General features: G+C 44.5%; 2 protein-coding genes across 10 annotated transcripts in view; both read right to left on the minus strand.

Moving 5' to 3' along the window:
* Positions 1–13,998, minus strand: part of LOC127009107 (natural resistance-associated macrophage protein 2-like) — a 100,047-nt gene extending 86,049 nt beyond the window's left edge. For 5 of the 8 annotated variants that reach the window (XR_007761606.1, XR_007761603.1, XR_007761602.1 and 2 more), the window contains exons 1-11: positions 13,635–13,998; positions 7,868–8,112; positions 6,707–6,829; positions 6,100–6,326; positions 4,909–5,203; positions 4,223–4,381; positions 3,548–3,595; positions 2,391–2,549; positions 2,006–2,098; positions 1,530–1,660; positions 561–771 (exon numbers count right to left, since the gene is read on the minus strand). Coding sequence is in view for 2 of the 8 variants with exons in the window: in XM_050881892.1 (XP_050737849.1) it covers positions 561–771; positions 1,530–1,660; positions 2,006–2,098; positions 2,391–2,549; positions 3,548–3,595; positions 4,223–4,381; positions 4,909–5,203; positions 6,100–6,326; positions 6,707–6,829; positions 7,868–8,095 (1,674 nt within the window). In the remaining 6 variants the exon portion in view is untranslated. Of the gene's footprint in view, positions 1–560; positions 772–1,529; positions 1,661–2,005; positions 2,099–2,390; positions 2,550–3,547; positions 3,596–4,222; positions 4,382–4,908; positions 5,204–6,099; positions 6,327–6,706; positions 6,830–7,867; positions 8,113–9,209; positions 9,320–13,634 lie in introns of those variants that run through there. The other 3 variants (XR_007761604.1, XR_007761607.1, XR_007761605.1) reach the window with 3 other exon arrangements.
* A 2,054-nt stretch (positions 13,999–16,052) lies between these two features.
* LOC127009109 (E3 SUMO-protein ligase NSE2-like) lies at positions 16,053–18,899 on the minus strand. Of its 2 annotated transcripts, none has more exons than XM_050881894.1 (5): positions 18,737–18,899; positions 17,860–18,020; positions 17,538–17,646; positions 16,580–16,757; positions 16,053–16,301 (listed from the first exon to the last, which is right to left on the minus strand). In XM_050881894.1, the coding sequence occupies exons 1-5, from the start codon at positions 18,822–18,824 to the stop codon at positions 16,208–16,210; spliced, it is 630 nt and encodes a 209-aa protein (XP_050737851.1). In that variant the 5' UTR covers positions 18,825–18,899; the 3' UTR covers positions 16,053–16,207. The 2 variants fall into 2 exon arrangements, with proteins under 2 accessions (XP_050737851.1, XP_050737852.1); XM_050881895.1 differs by lacking the exon at positions 18,737–18,899 and adding an exon at positions 18,569–18,698.
* Between the last annotated feature and the right edge of the window lie 121 nt (positions 18,900–19,020).

Here is a 19,020-nt window from a genome sequence, read left to right on the forward strand (position 1 = left end):
CTTACTTTCATTTCAACAAGTGTCTCTCCCTCACACATTGTTCAGACCAATCATGAATAAAAATTTAAGGTAATATTACTTTCTTTTATATAGCGTGCAGTGAATTAAGACTGCACTGCACGCCATGGATACTGCAAGGCAAGTTAAGGACCTCCTCAGAAAATCATGAACTAAAATGAGGTAGAAGAAGCACTAAAGCACCAGTGTTAAAGGTAAGTCTAGATAACTGGACAGCACTCTCCTAAGACTCCCCCCTCCCATCAACTCCTTTCCCCCCGACAAACTTCAAAAACACCACACTCGGCTAATGGAGCTGAGTTGCACATATTTAGAGGGTCTGGGTGACTGTATTACTGGAGCTAGATCCTTTATCCCTCTGGTTACTTTAGATTTTGATGCTGTCCTGTTATCTAGAGATCCCATTTAGGGGTTTGGAGATAAGGAAAACTTCATGTGTTCTCTGCTCCTCATGCCCCTGGACCCTCACTACCTCACTCTGACACACTCTCATCCTCCATAATAAGTGACTCCAAGCCCTCGTTCGCCCATGTGGCTCTCACCGGAATGTTGCAGCAGAAGTTGAAGCCAAACGCCGGCACCAGGTAGAGGGAGAGGTAGATGATGAGGCTGAAGTAGAAGATGCCAAGCATGCTCACTATGAGGTACGCCCACCACTGGCCGGTGATGCTGGTCTGCAGGAAGGTGATGACGAACCACAAGTTGATGGCAATGACTAATACTGAGAGAAGCGATGTCAGGACCTTGGTGAACCTGTGGAAGGGAAGGACAATGTAACAGCTGTCATCTTTCTTCCTTTTTTTTACAGCAAAGGGAGGCAGCTCAAGGGCAAAACAAGAACAACAGCAAAAACAGTCCACTAGACACTGCTTCACATAAAAGAAAGGTGAACGAGAGGCCAGGTCTAGTCTGAGGGCAGGTCTAAATGTTAAATACCACTGAGAAAAGTTTACTAAGAACTAAGAAACAAACTTGTCGAAACACAGAATGCTTATCGATCTTAGCTTGAGTGAAGAAAAACAATATAACATGTGTCATCATAGGGCCAAGTCAGAAGGTTTAAGTAATACCGCCGTAACAACTACGTGTGTCAGAAAAGCTTACTCAGGGGAACTAAACTGTGTTAATAAATGAGCTTGTTGAAACACAGAATGCTTATCGATTTCAATTTTGACATTATATCACTTTAAAACCTTTCTCCATCTCCCTGTACCTTATGTCACTCTACTCCATCCTGCCCTGGCAAATACTCAAGATGTAATCCCATCTCTCCACCTTGGTCTCTGCCTGCCTGGACCTCTCTTACAGTTCCTGGGTTGCCACTCCAAGACTTTCACTGTCTATCTGTTATCAATTCTACGCTTTATGTGACCTGGGAAATATTGCTGACTGCCCTGGGACGGGGTTGAATAAGGAGCCACGGATTCATAGCTACACGTCCTGACCATTGCAACACATACAGAGGCACTCAAGACATATGAAGAGATAAAAAGTACTTGATATCTACTTACACTCCATTTTTAAAGTCGCCCATAACCTTGTGAGCTGAGGTGAAGGTCAGGGTGGGGATGAGAGCAAAGGGGAGCTGCAGGGACATGATGACGTTGAGGAGGTCATTCATCCCAGTGAGGTCATTGATGTCCTGTGGGAGGGGTCAGGAGGAAAGGAGGTTAGGTCATAGCACTTGGGAGGTGAGAGGGTGAGATCACAGACACTTAACCTGGTACCAGCAACGGGCCAAATTTGTGGCTTTACCGTGTACCAGCGACGAGCCAAATTTTTGCCATGATATAAACACCCCAAAATAGATGATGCATAAACTGATCACAAATGTGTTGATATATATTCTGAAATGGTTTGCGTGAGTGATGATTTTTTCTCATTATTTTCACTTAGAGGGGCCTATAAGAAACATGATCCCTGCAGCTACCAAGTTAAGATACCAAATGGTCTCCTTCAGTATTTTTTTATCTATAGACTCACTCACCTGGTAAAAGGCAATAAAGAAGGTTGGGGTGATGGCAATTGTCCGCGTCAGCAACACTCGCTGCCACCTCTTCCAGCGCAGGTTCAGAAAGCCCTATAGGAAGAGAGGGTCTGAATTTACTCGTTTTATTTCAATCTCACTAACCAATAGAAATACTTCAGTAAGATCCTTATGGAGTTTACAGTTAATCTTCTTTTAGCTTCCTCTGTATGTCAAATTTCTATCCTCTAACATGTAATCCAACCTAACCTAAGTAAAAAAGTAAACTTTGAACCAGTCCTAACTTAACATAAATCTAACCTAATCAAACCTCCTCTCCATTACACTAGCTCTTGAGTCCGTCCTAACCTAACCTGACCTGAATTCTTTCCCTCCACCAGCTCACCTCCATGGCAAACTGTCCCACATAGGTGCCAGTCATGGTGGAGCTCTGCCCGGCCGCCAGGATGCCCACGGCCCAGATGTACATGCAGCCCAGGCCGTAAGTGCAGCCCAGGAACACCCCGGCCTTGTAGAGATCGGCGTCCACCAGTTCATCGTTCTCCTGGAGTACCAAGGGAGGAAGAGGGAGAATGAATGAAGGGCAAAATACTGTATGTGAGAAAGAGAAGAAAAGAACTCTATATTACAATGATCGGGTGCAACAGGAGAGTGACGATGAAGGAAGAGGTAAAATACTATATATGAAAAAGAGAAGAAAAAAGTGAATTCACGATACTCAAGATCTATGATGTTAGGAATGCAAGAAGAGGAACATCCCACATTCATTACATAGGTCTACAGAAATTTAATAAGTGATTTTTTCTGTCGTTATAATCAATTTTAATCCTGCCAACCCTGCTTAGTAAATCCTCTGCCCTTACCAAGACCTCATGCAGCCCTTACACACACTTTGTGAGTCCTGCCGACCCCTTAAAACACCCTCTCATAGCCTTGGCCTCTACACCCCTTAAACCACCCTCTCATAGCCTTGGCCTCTACACCCCTTAAACCACCCTCTCATAGCCTTGACCTCTACACCCCTTAAACCACCCTCTCATAGCCTTGGTCTCTACACTCCCTGAACCACCCTCTCATAGCCTTGGCCTCTACACCCCTTAAACCACCCTCTCATAGCCTTGGTCTCTACACTCCCTGAACCACCCTCTCATAGCCTTGGCCTCTACACCCCTTAAACCACCCTCTCATAGCCTTGGCCTCTACACCCCTTAAACCACCCTCTCATAGCCTTGGTCTCTACACTCCCTGAACCACCCTCTCATAGCCTTGGCCTCTACACCCCTTAAACCAACCTCTCATAGCCTTGGTCTCTACACCCCTTAAACCACCCTCTCATAGCCTTGGCCTCTACACCCCTTAAACCACCCTCTCACAGCCTTGGTCTCTACACCCCTTAAACCACCCTCTCATAGCCTTGGCCTCTACACCCCTTAAACCACCCTCTCATAGCCTTGGCCTCTACACCCGTTAAACCACCCTCTCATAGCCTTGGTCTCTACACTCCCTGAACCACCCTCTCACAGCCTTGGCCCCTACACTCACCGGGAAGACGTCGATGTGGCTGTTCTGCGTGGCATTGCAGCGGTCATACTGGAACGGAGAAGCCACAGTCAGCGGTGCAACAATGAGCATAAACAAGCTGTATACATTTTTGGTTCATGGACACGGGCAAGAACTGGTTTGAATACACTGAGGAATGAGGATAGTAGATGAATGGAGCAAATGGAGCAGCTGTGTAGTTAAAGCCAATACTTGTTTTAACTGGGGGGTAAAGCTATGATAAGGAAGGAACTGGTTAACAAATAGGGGAGGTGATGAATGGAAAAAACGAGGCAGCTGTGTTGTTAGCTAAAGCAAACATGACTGAAAACTGAATATAAATAAATTTTCTTCAAGAGCTGCCAGGCATAAGGTAAGTGACTGGCCTCTTGTAGTGTCCTTGTATATTCATTCTCTCTCTCTCTCTCTCTCTCTCTCTCTCTCTCTCTCTCTCTCTCTCTCTCTTACATATTCATAACTCTTTAGTCTTCTTAAATTCACATCTTGGTGTAAAAAGCACACTGATCACAGAATGACTGGCTGGCCTTTTTAGTCTCCTTATATTCAAATGTCTCTCTGTGTTTAAAGTGCAGAGATGACCACGAGTAAAAAAATCTAGTTCCGTACAGTGTGTGATGCATCAAGAAAAAGGACCCTGGCAGCACTAGCAACACTCACCACCTCCTGATTGGTGACCCCGAAGAGCCCCTTGGCGAAGACAGCGACGACGAAGACGTTGATGATGAAGGAGGTGAGGAGGGCAATGCTCGCCTCGATGAAGAAGTACTTGTTGGCCTCCCGCACCTCCTCCTTCTTGCTGCGGTCCACCTCGCGTGACTGTTGGCATGGGGACCGAAAGGGAATATGATTAGGGTGATAAAGACGAGGGTTGGATTAGGGTGACAGGAAGATAAAGGATTGCATTAGGCTCTCTCACTGATTAATGTAATCTAACCTAGCCTAACTTGCCCTTACCTTAACCAATGCAGCATGGAGGATGAGTTTGTGGGAGATTATAACAGCTCTAATACTGCCTAACCTAACCTACTCTACCCTACCCTACCCTGCCCTTACCTAACCTAACCTAACCTACCCTGCCCTTACCTAACCTACCCTGCCTTACCAAACCTAACCTAACCTAACCTTAATCTAACCTTACCTAACCTAACCTGCCCTGCCCTTACCTAACCTACCCTGCCTTACCAAACCTAACCTAACCTCTAACCTTACCTAACCTTACCTAACCTAAATCTAACCTTACCTAACCTAACCTCTAACCTTACCTAACCTTACCTACCTTGCCCTTACCTAACCTAAATCTAACCTTACCTAACCTAACCTAACTTATCCTACCCTGCCCTTACCTTAACCAACGCCGAGTGGAGGTACAGGTTATGGGGCATGATGACAGCTCCCACGATGCCCACAGCCTGGAGGAGAGCCCGGTTATCACAGCCAGAGCAACCAGGGATGAAGAGACCCTTGAGAACCTCCACCTGGTCTGGCTTGGACACGCCGTACTGGTAGCCAAAGGTGACGGCCATGACGGAGATGAGGAGTCCGAAGAACGCCTCAAGCTTGCGCAGGCCATACCGATCCAGCGAGAGGAAGGTGAAGGTGTCAGCGATGGTCAGCAGCACACCGCCCCAGAGAGGGATACTGCCAAGGGGGTGTTAGGATTAAGTTACTGAGGGTTGGATTGCACATTATAGCAAGCAATGGGGAGGAAAAACACTGAAGCAGAACACTGTAAATCTCAAACTGTAATAGGCTAAGATATGTGCAGTGATGGCATGTACACTGTGTTATTGTGGGTTCAGAAGGAAGGAAAGAAGGAAGGAAAAAAAAGAAAGAATAAAAGGAAGGAAAGAAGATAGGAATGAATGAAGGAAGAGAGGAAAAAAGGAAGGAAGATATAATAATGAAAAGAAGGAAGGAAGGAAGGAAGGAAGAGGAAAAAAGGTATAACTATGAGAGGAAGGAAATGAGAAAACTGGCAAAGATGATTATAGCTCTATCAACATGCCTAAATAACATAGCAAGCACACCCTATATCACACCCCTCAGCCTAATTTAACCTGACATACCCTGCCCTTACCTAACCTTAATCTAACCTTACCTAACCTACCCTGCCCTTACCTAACCTAACCTACCCTGCCCTTACCTAACCTTACCTTACCTAACCTATCCTATCCTACCCTGCCCTTATCTAACCTAACCTATCCTGCCCTTACCTAACCTTACCTTACCTTACCTAACCTTACCTAACCTACCCTGCCCTTACCTAACCTAACCTACCCTGCCCTTACCTAACCTTACCTTACCTAACCTTACCTAACCTACCCTGCCCTTATCTAACCTAACCTACCTTGCCCATACCTAACCTACCCTGCCCTTGCCTGACCTAACCTTAATCTAATCTTACCTAACCTAACCTAACCTACCCTGCCCATACCTAACCTAACCTTAATCTAACCTTACCAAACCTAACCTAACTTATCCTATCCTGAGCACATCCTATAACACTCCCCCCTCAGCCCTAATCCTAAACTCACGCCTTGTTGGACAGCAAGTAGAGGGCGATGGAGGTCCCGATCACCTCCTGCATGTCCGAGCCGATGATGGCGATCTCCACCATGATCCAGAGCAGGAGGCGCGGCACCTTGGGATAGTAACGGTAGCAAACCTCGGCCAAGTGCAGCCCAGTCACCGTCCCCAGCCTGGCCGAGAGCCGCTGCATCACCAGGCCCAGCACCGTGGCCCACATCAGCACCCACAGCAGCTGGAGGCACAGGGAGGCATAGAAAGTTAATACTGTACAGTGACTTTTTTCCTTACAGCAAAGGAAGGAAAAAAGGAAAGAGGGAAGGAAGGAAGGAAAGAAAGAAAGAAGGAAGAAAGAAAGGAAAGAAGGGCAAAAACTATTATCATACATTAAGAAAAAAAATATTATAATAGATAAATATAATAGATTTCCTTATTAAGTATACCCTTGAGCTGACTCTTACACACACACACACTAAAAAAAAAAAGGGTTCCACTGCTCCCAAATCGATAAATCTCACTGAAATAACACTTCCACTTTGCTTAAAAATCTTCGGTATATTTCATGCATTAAATAGGTCTACTGGACTACAAATAATACTCTCTCTCTCTCTTTACCTTGTAGCTGGCAGCTGTCCCGGACTGCAGGTCAGACTCTATGTTGCCCGGGTCCAGGTAGGCTATGCTCATGAGGAAGCCGGGGCCCGTGAACGCCCACAACTTGCGGAAGCTGAACATCTTCTGTGGGGCGGAATGGGAGACGTGAGAGGTGCTGCTGACGGGATGTCTTCACCTCCTCCTCCTGTAGATAACCCTCCAAAACATTCATCTCTCTACCTTCAGTTATAAAGTCTACAAAATCCTAGTCAGTCTTCGATGTTTCAGGCGAACACTTGAGCTATTTCACTTCCCACTTTCATATCCTCCTGCACTCTTAACCCATGTGACGAGTGGTTTCCTGGCTACCGTAACAGTTATACATTCCCAGTAACATTATACTCTTAATTAACCCTTAAAGCGCAGGTGTCCACAATAGTGAACATGGCATTTTTTTAATGAACGCGCCGCTAGATTTGATTAGTTTGTCGTCAAGTACAGTAAACATGCCGTTTTTGAGGTTTATATGGGTATGGTACACAGAAGCTGTAAAAAAGTGATGCTTTTTATTGCTAAATAATAGAGAATAAGAACAATAGAGGTTGGTATCTGTCTATAATAATATGTTTTCATAGTTCCTACTTCATAACTCTGTATTCATTCTACCAATGCTTATATGGTGTTCAAATTAACGTCAAAGGACAGCTAAGGAAAAGGACTTTACAATGATACCCCATTCAGCAACATTAGCTCAGTAAGAGAGAAGATACTTGAGGTTGAAGTGAGGTGTGTTTTTGAGTGAATATGCCCGCGTGGCAGGTCAGGCGCGGCAAAATCAAGCCCGCGCTTTAAGTGTTAAATTAACGATTGATGAACGCTCATTATCGTGGCAATACAGTTCATTATTAAACCTTTGCTAAATTTTCCAGAGTTGTTTTTTTTGCTTTTCTGAATGCTTATTAAAATGGTGCACATCAACTGGTTATTGTACTCTGTGTCCTGAGCTGAGTACAAATTGGAATGGTAATGAGGCATGTGCACTGTGTCCTGGTCTAATACTGATACTAATACTAACAACACTACTAATATAAACTGGAATGATGCACATAAACTGGTATCATGGCCCTGCGTCACTCCACCAACACACTCACACAAGATCAAGTCAACATCAGCCACTCTTACGTTCTCAGACTCAGGAATGTGAATCTTCTCATTGTCAAAGTAGGTCTGGAACTCCTCTTCATTCGGCGTGAGGAAGGAGTTCTCTGTGGCGGCGGGGGGCTGTACGGGAAAGGGTGGGGGTGAGGCTGTGGGGCTAGGGTTCGGGCTTGGGCAGACCGGCGAAGGGACAGACTGTGGTAGCCTCCCTTCGTCCTCATCTGACTCCTCTTTGTTGAATGGCCGAGTCATTGTTGTGGATGAGAATTCTGGAATCGACAATGCCGTCTTTAATATGAAGGAGTGATGCAGGGATTAAAGCAGAAACACACATGAATAACAAACTACTACACTTCTTTCCACTGAATTTTTGTTGATGCAGAATATATTGGGAGAAGGAGGATGAGGATTGATAAAGAGGAAGGATGCAAAATAGAGTGGGAGAAGGATGCTGAGGATGAAGCTGACAGGGAAGAGAAGAAGAGGAGGAGTATCATGAAGGCCACAGAGGACATGAAGAAGCTGGAGTGATGTAGGAAGAGGCAGAAGAGCGAGAGAGGTGGAGAGTTAGGTCCACATTCTTAAACGTATCAGGCTTCCAGTACAACCATTTTCCAAGGTAACAGAGAAGGTCAACCAGGTTTTCATAGGTGATCTTTCCATTCGAGGTGCAGAAGTCATGTAAAACTATCACTGGGATCATAAAACAGTCCAAGGAAGTCACAGCAACTTCTATGAGAGGCCTTTCAAACTGGCAAACTGAGGCGCTGATTTGTTTAACCTGGTAGCAGCGACGGGTCAAATTTGTGGCTTTACTGTGTACCAGCGACGGGCCAAATTTGTGGCTTTACTGTGTACCAGCGACGGGCCAAATTTGTGGCTTTACCGTGTACCAGCGATGGGCCAAATTTGTGGCTTTACCGTGTGTCAGCGACGGGCCAAATTTGTGGCTTTACCACGTACCAACGATGGGCCAAATTTGTGGCTTTACCGTGTGTCAGCGACGGGCCAAATTTGTGGCTTTACCGTGTGTCAGCGACGGGCCAAATTTGTGGCTTTACCGTGTACCAGCAACAGCCAAATTTTTGCCATGATCGAAACCCCACAAAATAGACGATGCATCACAAATGCATTGATATATATTATGAAATGGTTTGCGTGAGTGATGATTTTTTTATCATTTTTTCACTTGAAGGGGACTTTAAGAAATATGATCCTAGCAGCTACCGGGTTAAGATTATAGCCTTAACCCACTGTGGTGAATCCTAGACAAGCCATAAACAGAGGAAGACGAATTAGAATGAGAGCGTGAGGAATAACAAAGCAAACCACACATGACAGTAACTTAAGAGAACAATATGACTACCTTTAGCACTATGTAAAGCTCCCCTGCCCTTAGATCCCAGCCCCACACTGTTAACAGGGAGATAGTTAGGGGTGGATTACATCATGCTGACACTGAGGAGTGTCGTGAGGCTCCCTGATAAACTGATACCTTATCTGTCATGGCTCTCTCCTCTCAGGGGGGCAACAACTCCCTTCTTGGATGACATGGACTTCCCCTCATGTGCCAAAGTACCTTATGCAAAGTTCTGTATGAAAATAATACTACTCTTAACTTATCAGAACCTTCCCCTTATATGGCAAAGTAGTTAATGCAAAGTTGTGTGAAAAAGATACACTAAGCTTATCATAACATTCCTTTTATGTGGCAAAGTACCTAATGCAAAGTTTATATAAAAAAGATATTCTGAACTTTACCTACCAATCTTTTCCAAAGCCAAATAGCTACCCAGCCAATTAATTTCCTCAGTAAATTCACACATGTGCCCTTGGTATTGAGGCTCTCTTTATAAAAATTTGAGCTCTCTTTTTTTAATGTGTGTATATATGCTATGAATTGCTGCCAGTCATGTGTGTGTGTAGGTGTATATATGAACTCTTTGCCTTACCTAACAACAACAAAAAGTCACAATATTTGCCTGCTCAGTAAATTCATTAGCTTCTTCGTTAATGAGACTTATCATCTCTATACTGAATACTGCTATCTCCACCTTTGATTTATGATTTGAGTTGCTGCCTGTCTGCCATTTCAAGACACTTAAAGTAATGAAGGAGGAAAGCAGCTGTCTTATCATTCAACTTTTATCAGTCACCAGCCAGAGGTCAAGTGACAAGCCATAGCTATCAGACCCCATCACTTTATCAAGCTTATCAAGGAAGGGAAAACTAGGCTTACCATAATCATAAATTACATATTCCCAGCAATTTTAAAGTCTCAAAATAAAGATTGATGAACATGCATTATCATGACAATAGTACATTTTTAAACCTTACCTCAAATATGCTTCCCTACTAATGAGACTTTCCAGACAACAAAGTGAGGTCATTTTTTGTTGATTTATGGCATGAGGTGCTGGCTATCATGTGTTTGAAGATACCCTAAACTTAATCTAACCTAACCTAGAGTCGCTTAAGATAGGTGAACATATACGTAAGCAACTAAAAGCCCAGAGATACTATAAGTCTTGACTTAGAAAATTCAAATATGCTTCCTTACTAATGAGACTTTCTATTCAACAAAGTGAGGTCATTCTTTATTGATTTATACCATAAGGTGCTAGCTATCATGTGTTTGAAAATGCCCTAAACCAGGCATCACCAAATGGCGGACCCCGGTCCGGATCCGGACCGAGCGATGGTTCTGTCCGGACCCGTGACCAATCTGCGGCCGGGTGACAGCGGGAGGAGGGTGGCGGGCGCCGTGCAACGCTGGCGGGTGTCAACAGGCCAGTGAGAGCGTGAACACTCTCAATTTCCTGCAGTAGGAAGGTCAAGCTAATATGCAGGGTGGCAGGTATGACCAAAGGGCGTGGTGGGTATCTGGGTGGCATGCACCTTTCACCATGGTGACGAGGTGGTGGACGGTGGCAGCCAGCAGGCGACACGCGGGCAGTGTATAGTGTGGGGGTGGGACATCTTCAAGAAAAAAAATAAAACTTTAATCAATGCTATGTTTGCACATATTCTTTTTCCTAAAAGAGCCACTTTTTATTCATTTTCTCCTGATGATGTTGACTGTTTTACTTGAAGTGTAGGCCTTTAATTCTTTAGGCTGGGACCTCATTAATTTGAGAGAAAAAAGGGTTTTTTGGCTCTGCTCGCAATTTATTTTATTCTGAGATTTCTGTTTTCTTTAATCTGAAATAAAGGCCTTAAATTTATTTGCCTGGGACTACTTTTATTTAGGGCTAAAGAGCTAGCTGTGCACTCTGTTAAACATTTCCTGCATTGAAAATAGACAATAAATACTGTTGAATCCATATGAAAATGTCGACATAGGGAACGGCTATAAGACACAAGCTGGACTTCCGTTCGGACCTTTTACTTGGGGGAAATTTTAAGAACTGGACCTCAGTGACTTTTAATTGAATACCCCTGCCCTAAACTTATCCTGGTAAAATTCTAGTGTTTGCCCATACTCCCCCCTCCCCCCCATACAAGCCTGGGGACCTGGTGGGAATGCGGGGTTTCAGGTGGGGATGAAATCCGTCGCATCACAGATTTTTTTTAGTGGGGGATAAAACTCCCTAGATCTAGGGAATTTTTCCTCCCACCACCACTAAAATAAGCGTACGGCAATTTAGTGTTTCCCATACGAAAACCACGCACTCAGTGGATCCCCAAGCTTGTTTTGGGAGAGAAGCGTAGTGAACCCACCAAACGATGCTCACCTCACCATCTGGCGTGGCACCGGCGGCCATCTGTGCTCACATAAACCGCCTCCACCACACTCATGCCCTCTCACTAGTAGGTTGTTACCTCATCACAAGGTTTCTGTCCTCCAAGTAGAGTCCGTGGCACCAAACACAGTGTATCTTCATTGTTTATCACTGACACAAGTAAAACCACCGGCTAGCCGGGATCCATCCAACACCGCGCCTTTAACAATACTGCGGCTTGTGCAGGAAGTGCAGGCTATCGAACCTCTTGCCCGAGCTGTTCGAACACGTGAATCCTTACTAACCGGATTTTGAATCTGCTTCATGGGCTCGTATTCCCAGTATACAAGGTGATTGTGGATATTGACTCCGCGCCTCCAGAATACGATAATACGCCTCAAAAAAAAAATAAAAAAAAAGTACTTAAAAGTACAGAAGCCGAATTAATCCCCTTCCCCCAACGATCTTGGGGGACCTGCGTGAACTCAGGGTATTTGGGTGGGGAAACACATCGTCCGTATGTATAATATGCCCTTAAGTACAATATGGAGGCGTAATATCGTATTTTCGAGGTGTGGAGTGATTTTCAATAATTACCTTGCGTGGTTTCCATACATTGTAAAAAAAAAACGGAATGTATGAAATTTCCCTACATCTAAGTAATTGTAAGGAATTTCCCTACATCTAGGGTATTTTTCAACCCCTCATAAAAACTATGCATTTGCGACACATTTCATGTTTACCACCGCATTCCATGAAGTCTCAATAGCCCCCTAGCCAATTTTGGTTGCGAGGGGTGAGTATGGGCAAACACTAGAATAATACCCTTAACCTAACCTAACCTAACAAAACCCCAGAGATATTATAGGTCTTGACTCAGAAAATTCATATATATGCTTCCTAACTAATATCATGTATGCCTTCTAACCATCAACCTTCCCTGAAAACCACAGGAAAGAATGTGGAGATCAAAACAACTGTGAAAATAGATATGAAAAGTGTGTGTTAACCTGCAAAGCCACGGGCGGCAGAGCAGCCCAAGGTGAGGTGGCAGTCAAACCCCGTGGCTCATCACAACTAAGATCCAATAGGAGTGTTCACACTCTTACCAGCAGGGGGTTTTGCCTCCTAGAGTCGCATAAGACAGGTGAACATATACGTAAGCAACTAACAGCTCTTGACCATAGCTTCTTAAAAAACTCATCACATAAGGCACTAGTCATGTTATGGTTATTATTCATTTGCACAACAAATGACTCTCTAAACACTCATATGAACTAAAAAAAATATTGGATGAACAAAAAAACAAAAAAATAGGAATGGTATTTAACCCAGTAGCTGCGGGGGTCATGTTTCTAAGGTTAGGTTAGGTTAAAGGCCCCTCTAAGTAAAATAATGAGAAAGAATCATCACTCACGCAAACCATTTCATAATATATATCAACGCATGTGTGATCAGTTTATGCATCATCTATTTTGGGAGGTTTATATCATGGCAGAAATTTGGCCCATCGCTGGTATACGGTAAAGCCACAAATTTGGCCCGTCGCTGCTACCGGGTTAAAGAAATAAATAGCAAATTTAGCCCAAGGAGGCCATGGTTGAATGGCGCGGTGCAGGGCCCGGGCCAAGGCAGAGAGTGCTTTATTGCCTTAGTTTTACATCCTGTATTGCTGCCCTGCAATATGATCAGGATTTAAATAAATGACATTAAAAAAAAATCTATCTAAATTTATTTAAATCAGTGAATTATAAAAATACTTTATCTAAATCTTGATTTGAATCAAATAGCCCTTTACATTTATGTATGGTATATTATGCAGAGGAGTAAATAACATTTTAATGTGGACTGAGGAGGACAGATTCAGCCTGCTGGGCCCTGCCCTAATCTAAAGCCTGACTCAATGGCTATGATTTTACATATATAGAAATCTTGGTCGTCCTCTGTCTCCCCATTACCCCCACAGAAATGACCAAATTAGCCCACTTGGGGTAATTCGGCGCAGGCTGGGAACCCCTGGGGCAAGAGTGCTTCCACAGCGGGCAGCAGCCTGAGCCACACACACTTGCCTGTTTGAGAAGCCTCTCGCGGAAGTTGCCGGGGTTTTCAAGGACTGTTTTGTGAACTGGTGATAGTTTTACGCGGCCTCTGCTTCTTGAGGGGGAACATTACCCACGGGACCCGGTGAATCTTCTATGTGGCCTTGGGAAACAGCCATACGTTGAAGAACATGTATTAAGTCACCTTGCTGCGACGTGCCCGGGCGTGGCTGTGTGCTGCACCTCACCACACACACACACACACCAGCAGGAAGCAGCGCCCCGTCAGTACAGAGGCGTGGGCTGCTGGGGGCTCTGCTGCGGCACCATGCAACACAGGCACCACAAGCACACAACGTGACCGTGACTCGTGCTTACAAGGCGGCGAGCGTTCGTGTGTGTCCCAGCTGATCCGCCCCCCGCTCAGCTGATCCTTGGAATTCACCGCCACGGTCTGGATCACGTGTTGGACTCGTAGTGCACAACCACGGCCTGATTACGTGTTGGACTTATGCAAGAGTTAACCAGCATCTTCACTCTTTCATCCCTCACGCTGGTAAACTCTGGAACACTCTTCCTTCATCTGTATTTCCTCCTGCCTACGACTTAAACTCTTTCAAGAGGAGGGTATCAGGACACCTCTCCTCCCGAAACTGACCTATCTTTCGGCCACCTCTTTGGATTCTTTTTAGGAGCAGTGAGTAGCGGGCTTTTTTTTATTAATGTTTGCTTTTTGTGTGCCCTTGAACTGTCTCCTTTGCTGTAAAAAAAAAAAAAAAAAAAAAAAAAAATCACCACCGCGGCCTGATCAATCAGTGGAGAGGATGATGCCATGGTTTGTGAGGAATTAGTTACCCACAATGGTGTAACACTGCTGTCTGTATGCAGAGGAAAACATTTGCAGCAAGCTAGGGTCAGGGGAAGGTGATAACACCCTACCTACCGTGTGTTAGGGGCGAGGCAGACCAAGTAACTGCGGTCTTCTTGGATGGACCGTGTCACTCTGGGCAAGGTCAGGATGGGTCAGGTTTGGCCCAGTAAATAGGGATCGAAGGTCAACTTAAAAGTTGTCTTGAGGGTTACTATCAAGTTTAAGCTAGTACTTTAAAATCTATTAACTTGATCATTACTTCTTTGATATAAAGTTCTTAAGAAACTAAATGTTAAATTGAATTGAATCGAATTGAATTGATTGAAAAGAACTAAGAAATCCCTTATGTTTGTATGTCTGGAAAAATAATTGCATTATTATTATCTTCACTAAATCAATCCTTCAATCACCAAATCAATCCTCTGCCTCCTTTAAACTCTTCATCTATACTTTATCAACATCAATCCTTTTTGTAAGTTCAAAGCAAGATAAATATACTAATTTGCCTTGCAATTTTTCTTCTAGGTTGGCTCCTTAATTGGTGTGGCCCAGATTCATGCCACCAGGGACAGTCTCTGAGGCCTTGCTGGTCGCTGCACACAACCACCAGTGAATGTTGGGCAAGACTCATGAAGCACAACTGGGACGTACAGTCCTGCCAAGTACGCAGAGGCCCAAAAGCAGCATTGGTACAGTAACCTCACTCAGCTTTCAGCCGTCAGCCTTGCTGTATCTTGAACACTCTCAGGAGGGGAGGACCAAGACAAATGACTCTGGCCTATATTTCAAACACTTAAAGTGAACATTGTTTGCAGGAGGAGCACCTTCACAGGCTTTTTGTTTCCGCTTTTTTTCCAACCCTAAGGTGCCTCCTTTTCATGCGAAAAAAAATTTGCTTGCAACACCTCGGAGTGCAGAGGTCAATAGATGTCTTACTTTCATTGTCATAAGACCAGCTGAGAAGCACATAGTGACAAACTAAGTGCCATGACATCTTGTTCAACACCATGTAATTAACATATTATTCAGAAATAATTTTCATTCACATTATTAATGGTGTCAGGTGTTCATTGTGCAAAGCACAGCAAGGAGAAAGTGGAACAGCAGGCAACCACAAAACCCCCACCTCATCCGCTGCCCCAGCCTACCTGCACACCACAGCCAATACGTCCAGAGTAACGGTAGAACAACATGCACCAAATACTTCAGCCACAGGTAGTGAAGCTGCAAGTAATCAGTTTACATCGCTCCTACTTCCTAATCAAGCAGTATCATGTAAAGCTGCTGATACATCAACAATAATTATGTTCAGCATGGCAGCAATGGAAGGGAGGATGAAAAGGAAGAATTAGAAAAGCCAAACAGCAAAAAAAAAGAAGAGTTGATGAGGAGAGTACACTGCCATGACTGTCCAAATCATGAAATGTTGGGTAGCCAACCAGATGAGTGAGTGAAACCCTGGACAACCTCTCTCCATGGCGGACTGGGCTGACGCTGGTGATGATGAGTCCAGCACGTGATCAGACTTTGATGAATTACACACACACACACACATTAGTGTCATTAAAAAAAATGGATTTAATGGCATTTACTAGCATTTATTATGAAGACAATGGTGTACTAAAAAAAAATAGTAATCTGTAAAAGGACATGTCATCTCAAAGGATAACCACACACATTTAATCAAGGGACAGCTGTCTTATAATCCAAGCCACCCCCCACACACACATATCTAACTAAGGTTAAGCTGTCTCTTCAAATCAGGCGCATCCTCAAGGTCGGACAGCTTCATAGGGTCACGGTTCTTGCAGCCCACCATGGGACACCTGGGGAGAGGGAGCAAAAGGAAGAGGGTCAGCAGGAGAGGCACAACATTGGCGGTGGAGTGATCGACAATATTCTGTTAGTGGTGTAGGACGAGGAAGAGAGAGAGAGAGAGAGAGAGAGAGAGAGAGAGAGAGAGAGAGAGAGAGAGAGAGAGAGAGAGTAAAAGAGAGCCTAATGCTGAAAAATATTTCATCTAAGAATTACTGTCAAAAAAATGAATAAATAAACAAAACTAAAACTTTTGATAATGAGGGGAGGGGGGGCCCTAGTCACCCACCTAAACCCGCGGCGCGTCTTGGATATCATGCTGGTGACGGAGGCGCGGTCATACACGTGTTGGCACTTCTTGTTCCTGACCGGGTCCGTCATCTTCTTCTTGCTGATGGGGTCAATAAAGGATGGGCCGACCTGCACTGCCACCAGCTCCTCCTCACCACTGTCTTCATCCTCCTTTGCTGTGGGAGAGAGAAAGAGTGAGGCTAACTAGCTACCTAACTACTAACAAAGAGGATATGCCCGGGGGCACGTTGCTTCACCTACCCACTGCCTCCACTCCTGACAGTCCCTTCGAGCAAGCTCCAACGCACCTGCCCTATCCACCCCAAGGATCGGTCAACTTGCCAATCATGAGATTAGAGGGCGTCACCTTGATCTCCTACACTCAGGACTGTCTCATACAGAAACAACCCTAAGAGAAGGATCAACTTCTGGTAGGCTTGTCACATGCCCAGGTAACCAAAGTTGGTGTCCACAGACTAAGCTGAGGTAACAGACCTCATTTCAGTTTCATCGCGTAGTCACTGGTTCGACACAAAGTTGCCCCAGCATTACCCCATGATTCCGCAAATGTATTTGGTACCAAAGGCACCAACACACCTACTGTCAACCACACAAATTATATATGCTGAGAAAATTAATGAAGGCCAAGTAAGTGGAAATCAATAAAGGTGAAAAACTAGTACATGCCTCCATCTCTCATCTCTGTGATGTCCAACAAAGTATGACAAGAATAAATTAATTGAAAATAATTGCAAGTGGAAATAAGCAAAGGTGAAAAACAGCTTATAAATAGCTGTTGTTTTTTGAGTTGGTACAAATACATGAACGACATTTCTTTTAACACTTAGCAGGCTTTCTTTGTATTTTTTTCATTTTGTTGCCCTTGAGCTGTTTCCACTGTTGTAAAAAAAAAAAGTGAAAGAGGGAGCTTGTACTATACCTCCAAGGCTCTTTACCATTGAATTCCTCCACCTGCTTTCTGAACAACTGAAGACTGGTTGCCTCGGCCACTGCTTGCTCCAAGGGCGAGTCTTGCTCCAGCTCACTGATGCTCTCCTCAACCAACTGAAAGGTATATAGTCTGCTGTGAATGTTTAGGTCACAGGTCAATAATGTGGTCAATATCTTTTCTTAGACCACCTCAAAACCCTCATTAGGTCGACAAAGAACAAGTCTTCCATTTTTCCTTCTTAGACACCCTAGTTCTCTTATTCTTACATTCTCTAGTTTTCTTATTCTTCTATTCTTACATTCCCTAGTAAAAATAATCACCCTTACATCATCAAAGAGGCTGACACCAATCTGTTCTGTGCCCTCATCCAGCGCCCGGTTCGTGGCTTCCTTCACGGCCTGGCGCGTCACGGCCACCTTGTGTTCGCAGCTCACCAGGCCAGTCAGCACATCCTCCATATCCTTGAGATACTTGGCCCTCTGCTCATCTGAAATTAAAACACACAAAACAGGGAAAGTCTACAAGTATGTCTTAAAATGGAGAATCTTGAGATTACCCTTGTCTATTCCACTGCCAGTGACAACTACGGCACAGCGTGAATCTCACCAAACAATGTAACCTAACCTGACCATCAATCCTTGGGCTTGAGTTTGATCCAGTCTTTACATTGACCAAAGGTCCTACCCTGGTATGCATATACCCTCTTTCAGGCTAGTCAATATATGGATGCCTAGGGAAACCTGAGGAAAGTAAATTGGGGTAGACTGGATGTCCTCACCCAGCGTCATGGGTTCCCATTCATCATTGATATCTGTAACAACTGGATGGGCGACCTCCCTGCCTTGGATGAACTCTCAGTTGACCATATCATTTAGTATTCCTCAGTTTTTAGCAGTAAGATATAAATTATGATGAGGGACTTACACCTGGCTGAGTGGACTGCACAATAACTTTGTTAAATAAACAGTGGTCATCCATCCAGTTCTTAAGGAGATCAAAGGTTCCTATCCACTACAAGGTCAAAGAGGAGAGTACCAAGGTCAAAGATGAGAGCACCGAGGTCAAAGATGAGAGCACCGAGGTCAAAGATGAGAGCAAAGAGGTCAAAGAGGAGGGCACCGAGGCCATGCACCAACTAGAGCGTGTGGCCAAAACCTTCCTAATGTTACCTAATTCTACGCAAAGTTTATTTCTAGCACTCACCATCGTCGATGTAGGCCAGAATGCCGGCGGTACAGTCGTTGACCTGGCTCCGCGCCTTCTCGAGGATGTTAAAGAAATTCGTGTCCATTGTTTTCTTCTTCTTCGTGCTCGCGGGCGCTCTCTTGCTCTTGCTGTACAGGTGACCCGTTGGAAAGTACAATAGGGGAAAGTACAATATTCTTAGAAAAGTTGTGAGAGAGTATGCAGGAGAGAAAGTGATTGTTATGGGTGATATGAATGCACATACAGGTATGTTAGGTGAACGTATAAATCGGAATGGAGAA

This window comes from Eriocheir sinensis, chromosome 39, assembly GCF_024679095.1.
Source record: "Eriocheir sinensis breed Jianghai 21 chromosome 39, ASM2467909v1, whole genome shotgun sequence".
NCBI lineage: Eukaryota > Metazoa > Arthropoda > Malacostraca > Decapoda > Varunidae > Eriocheir > Eriocheir sinensis.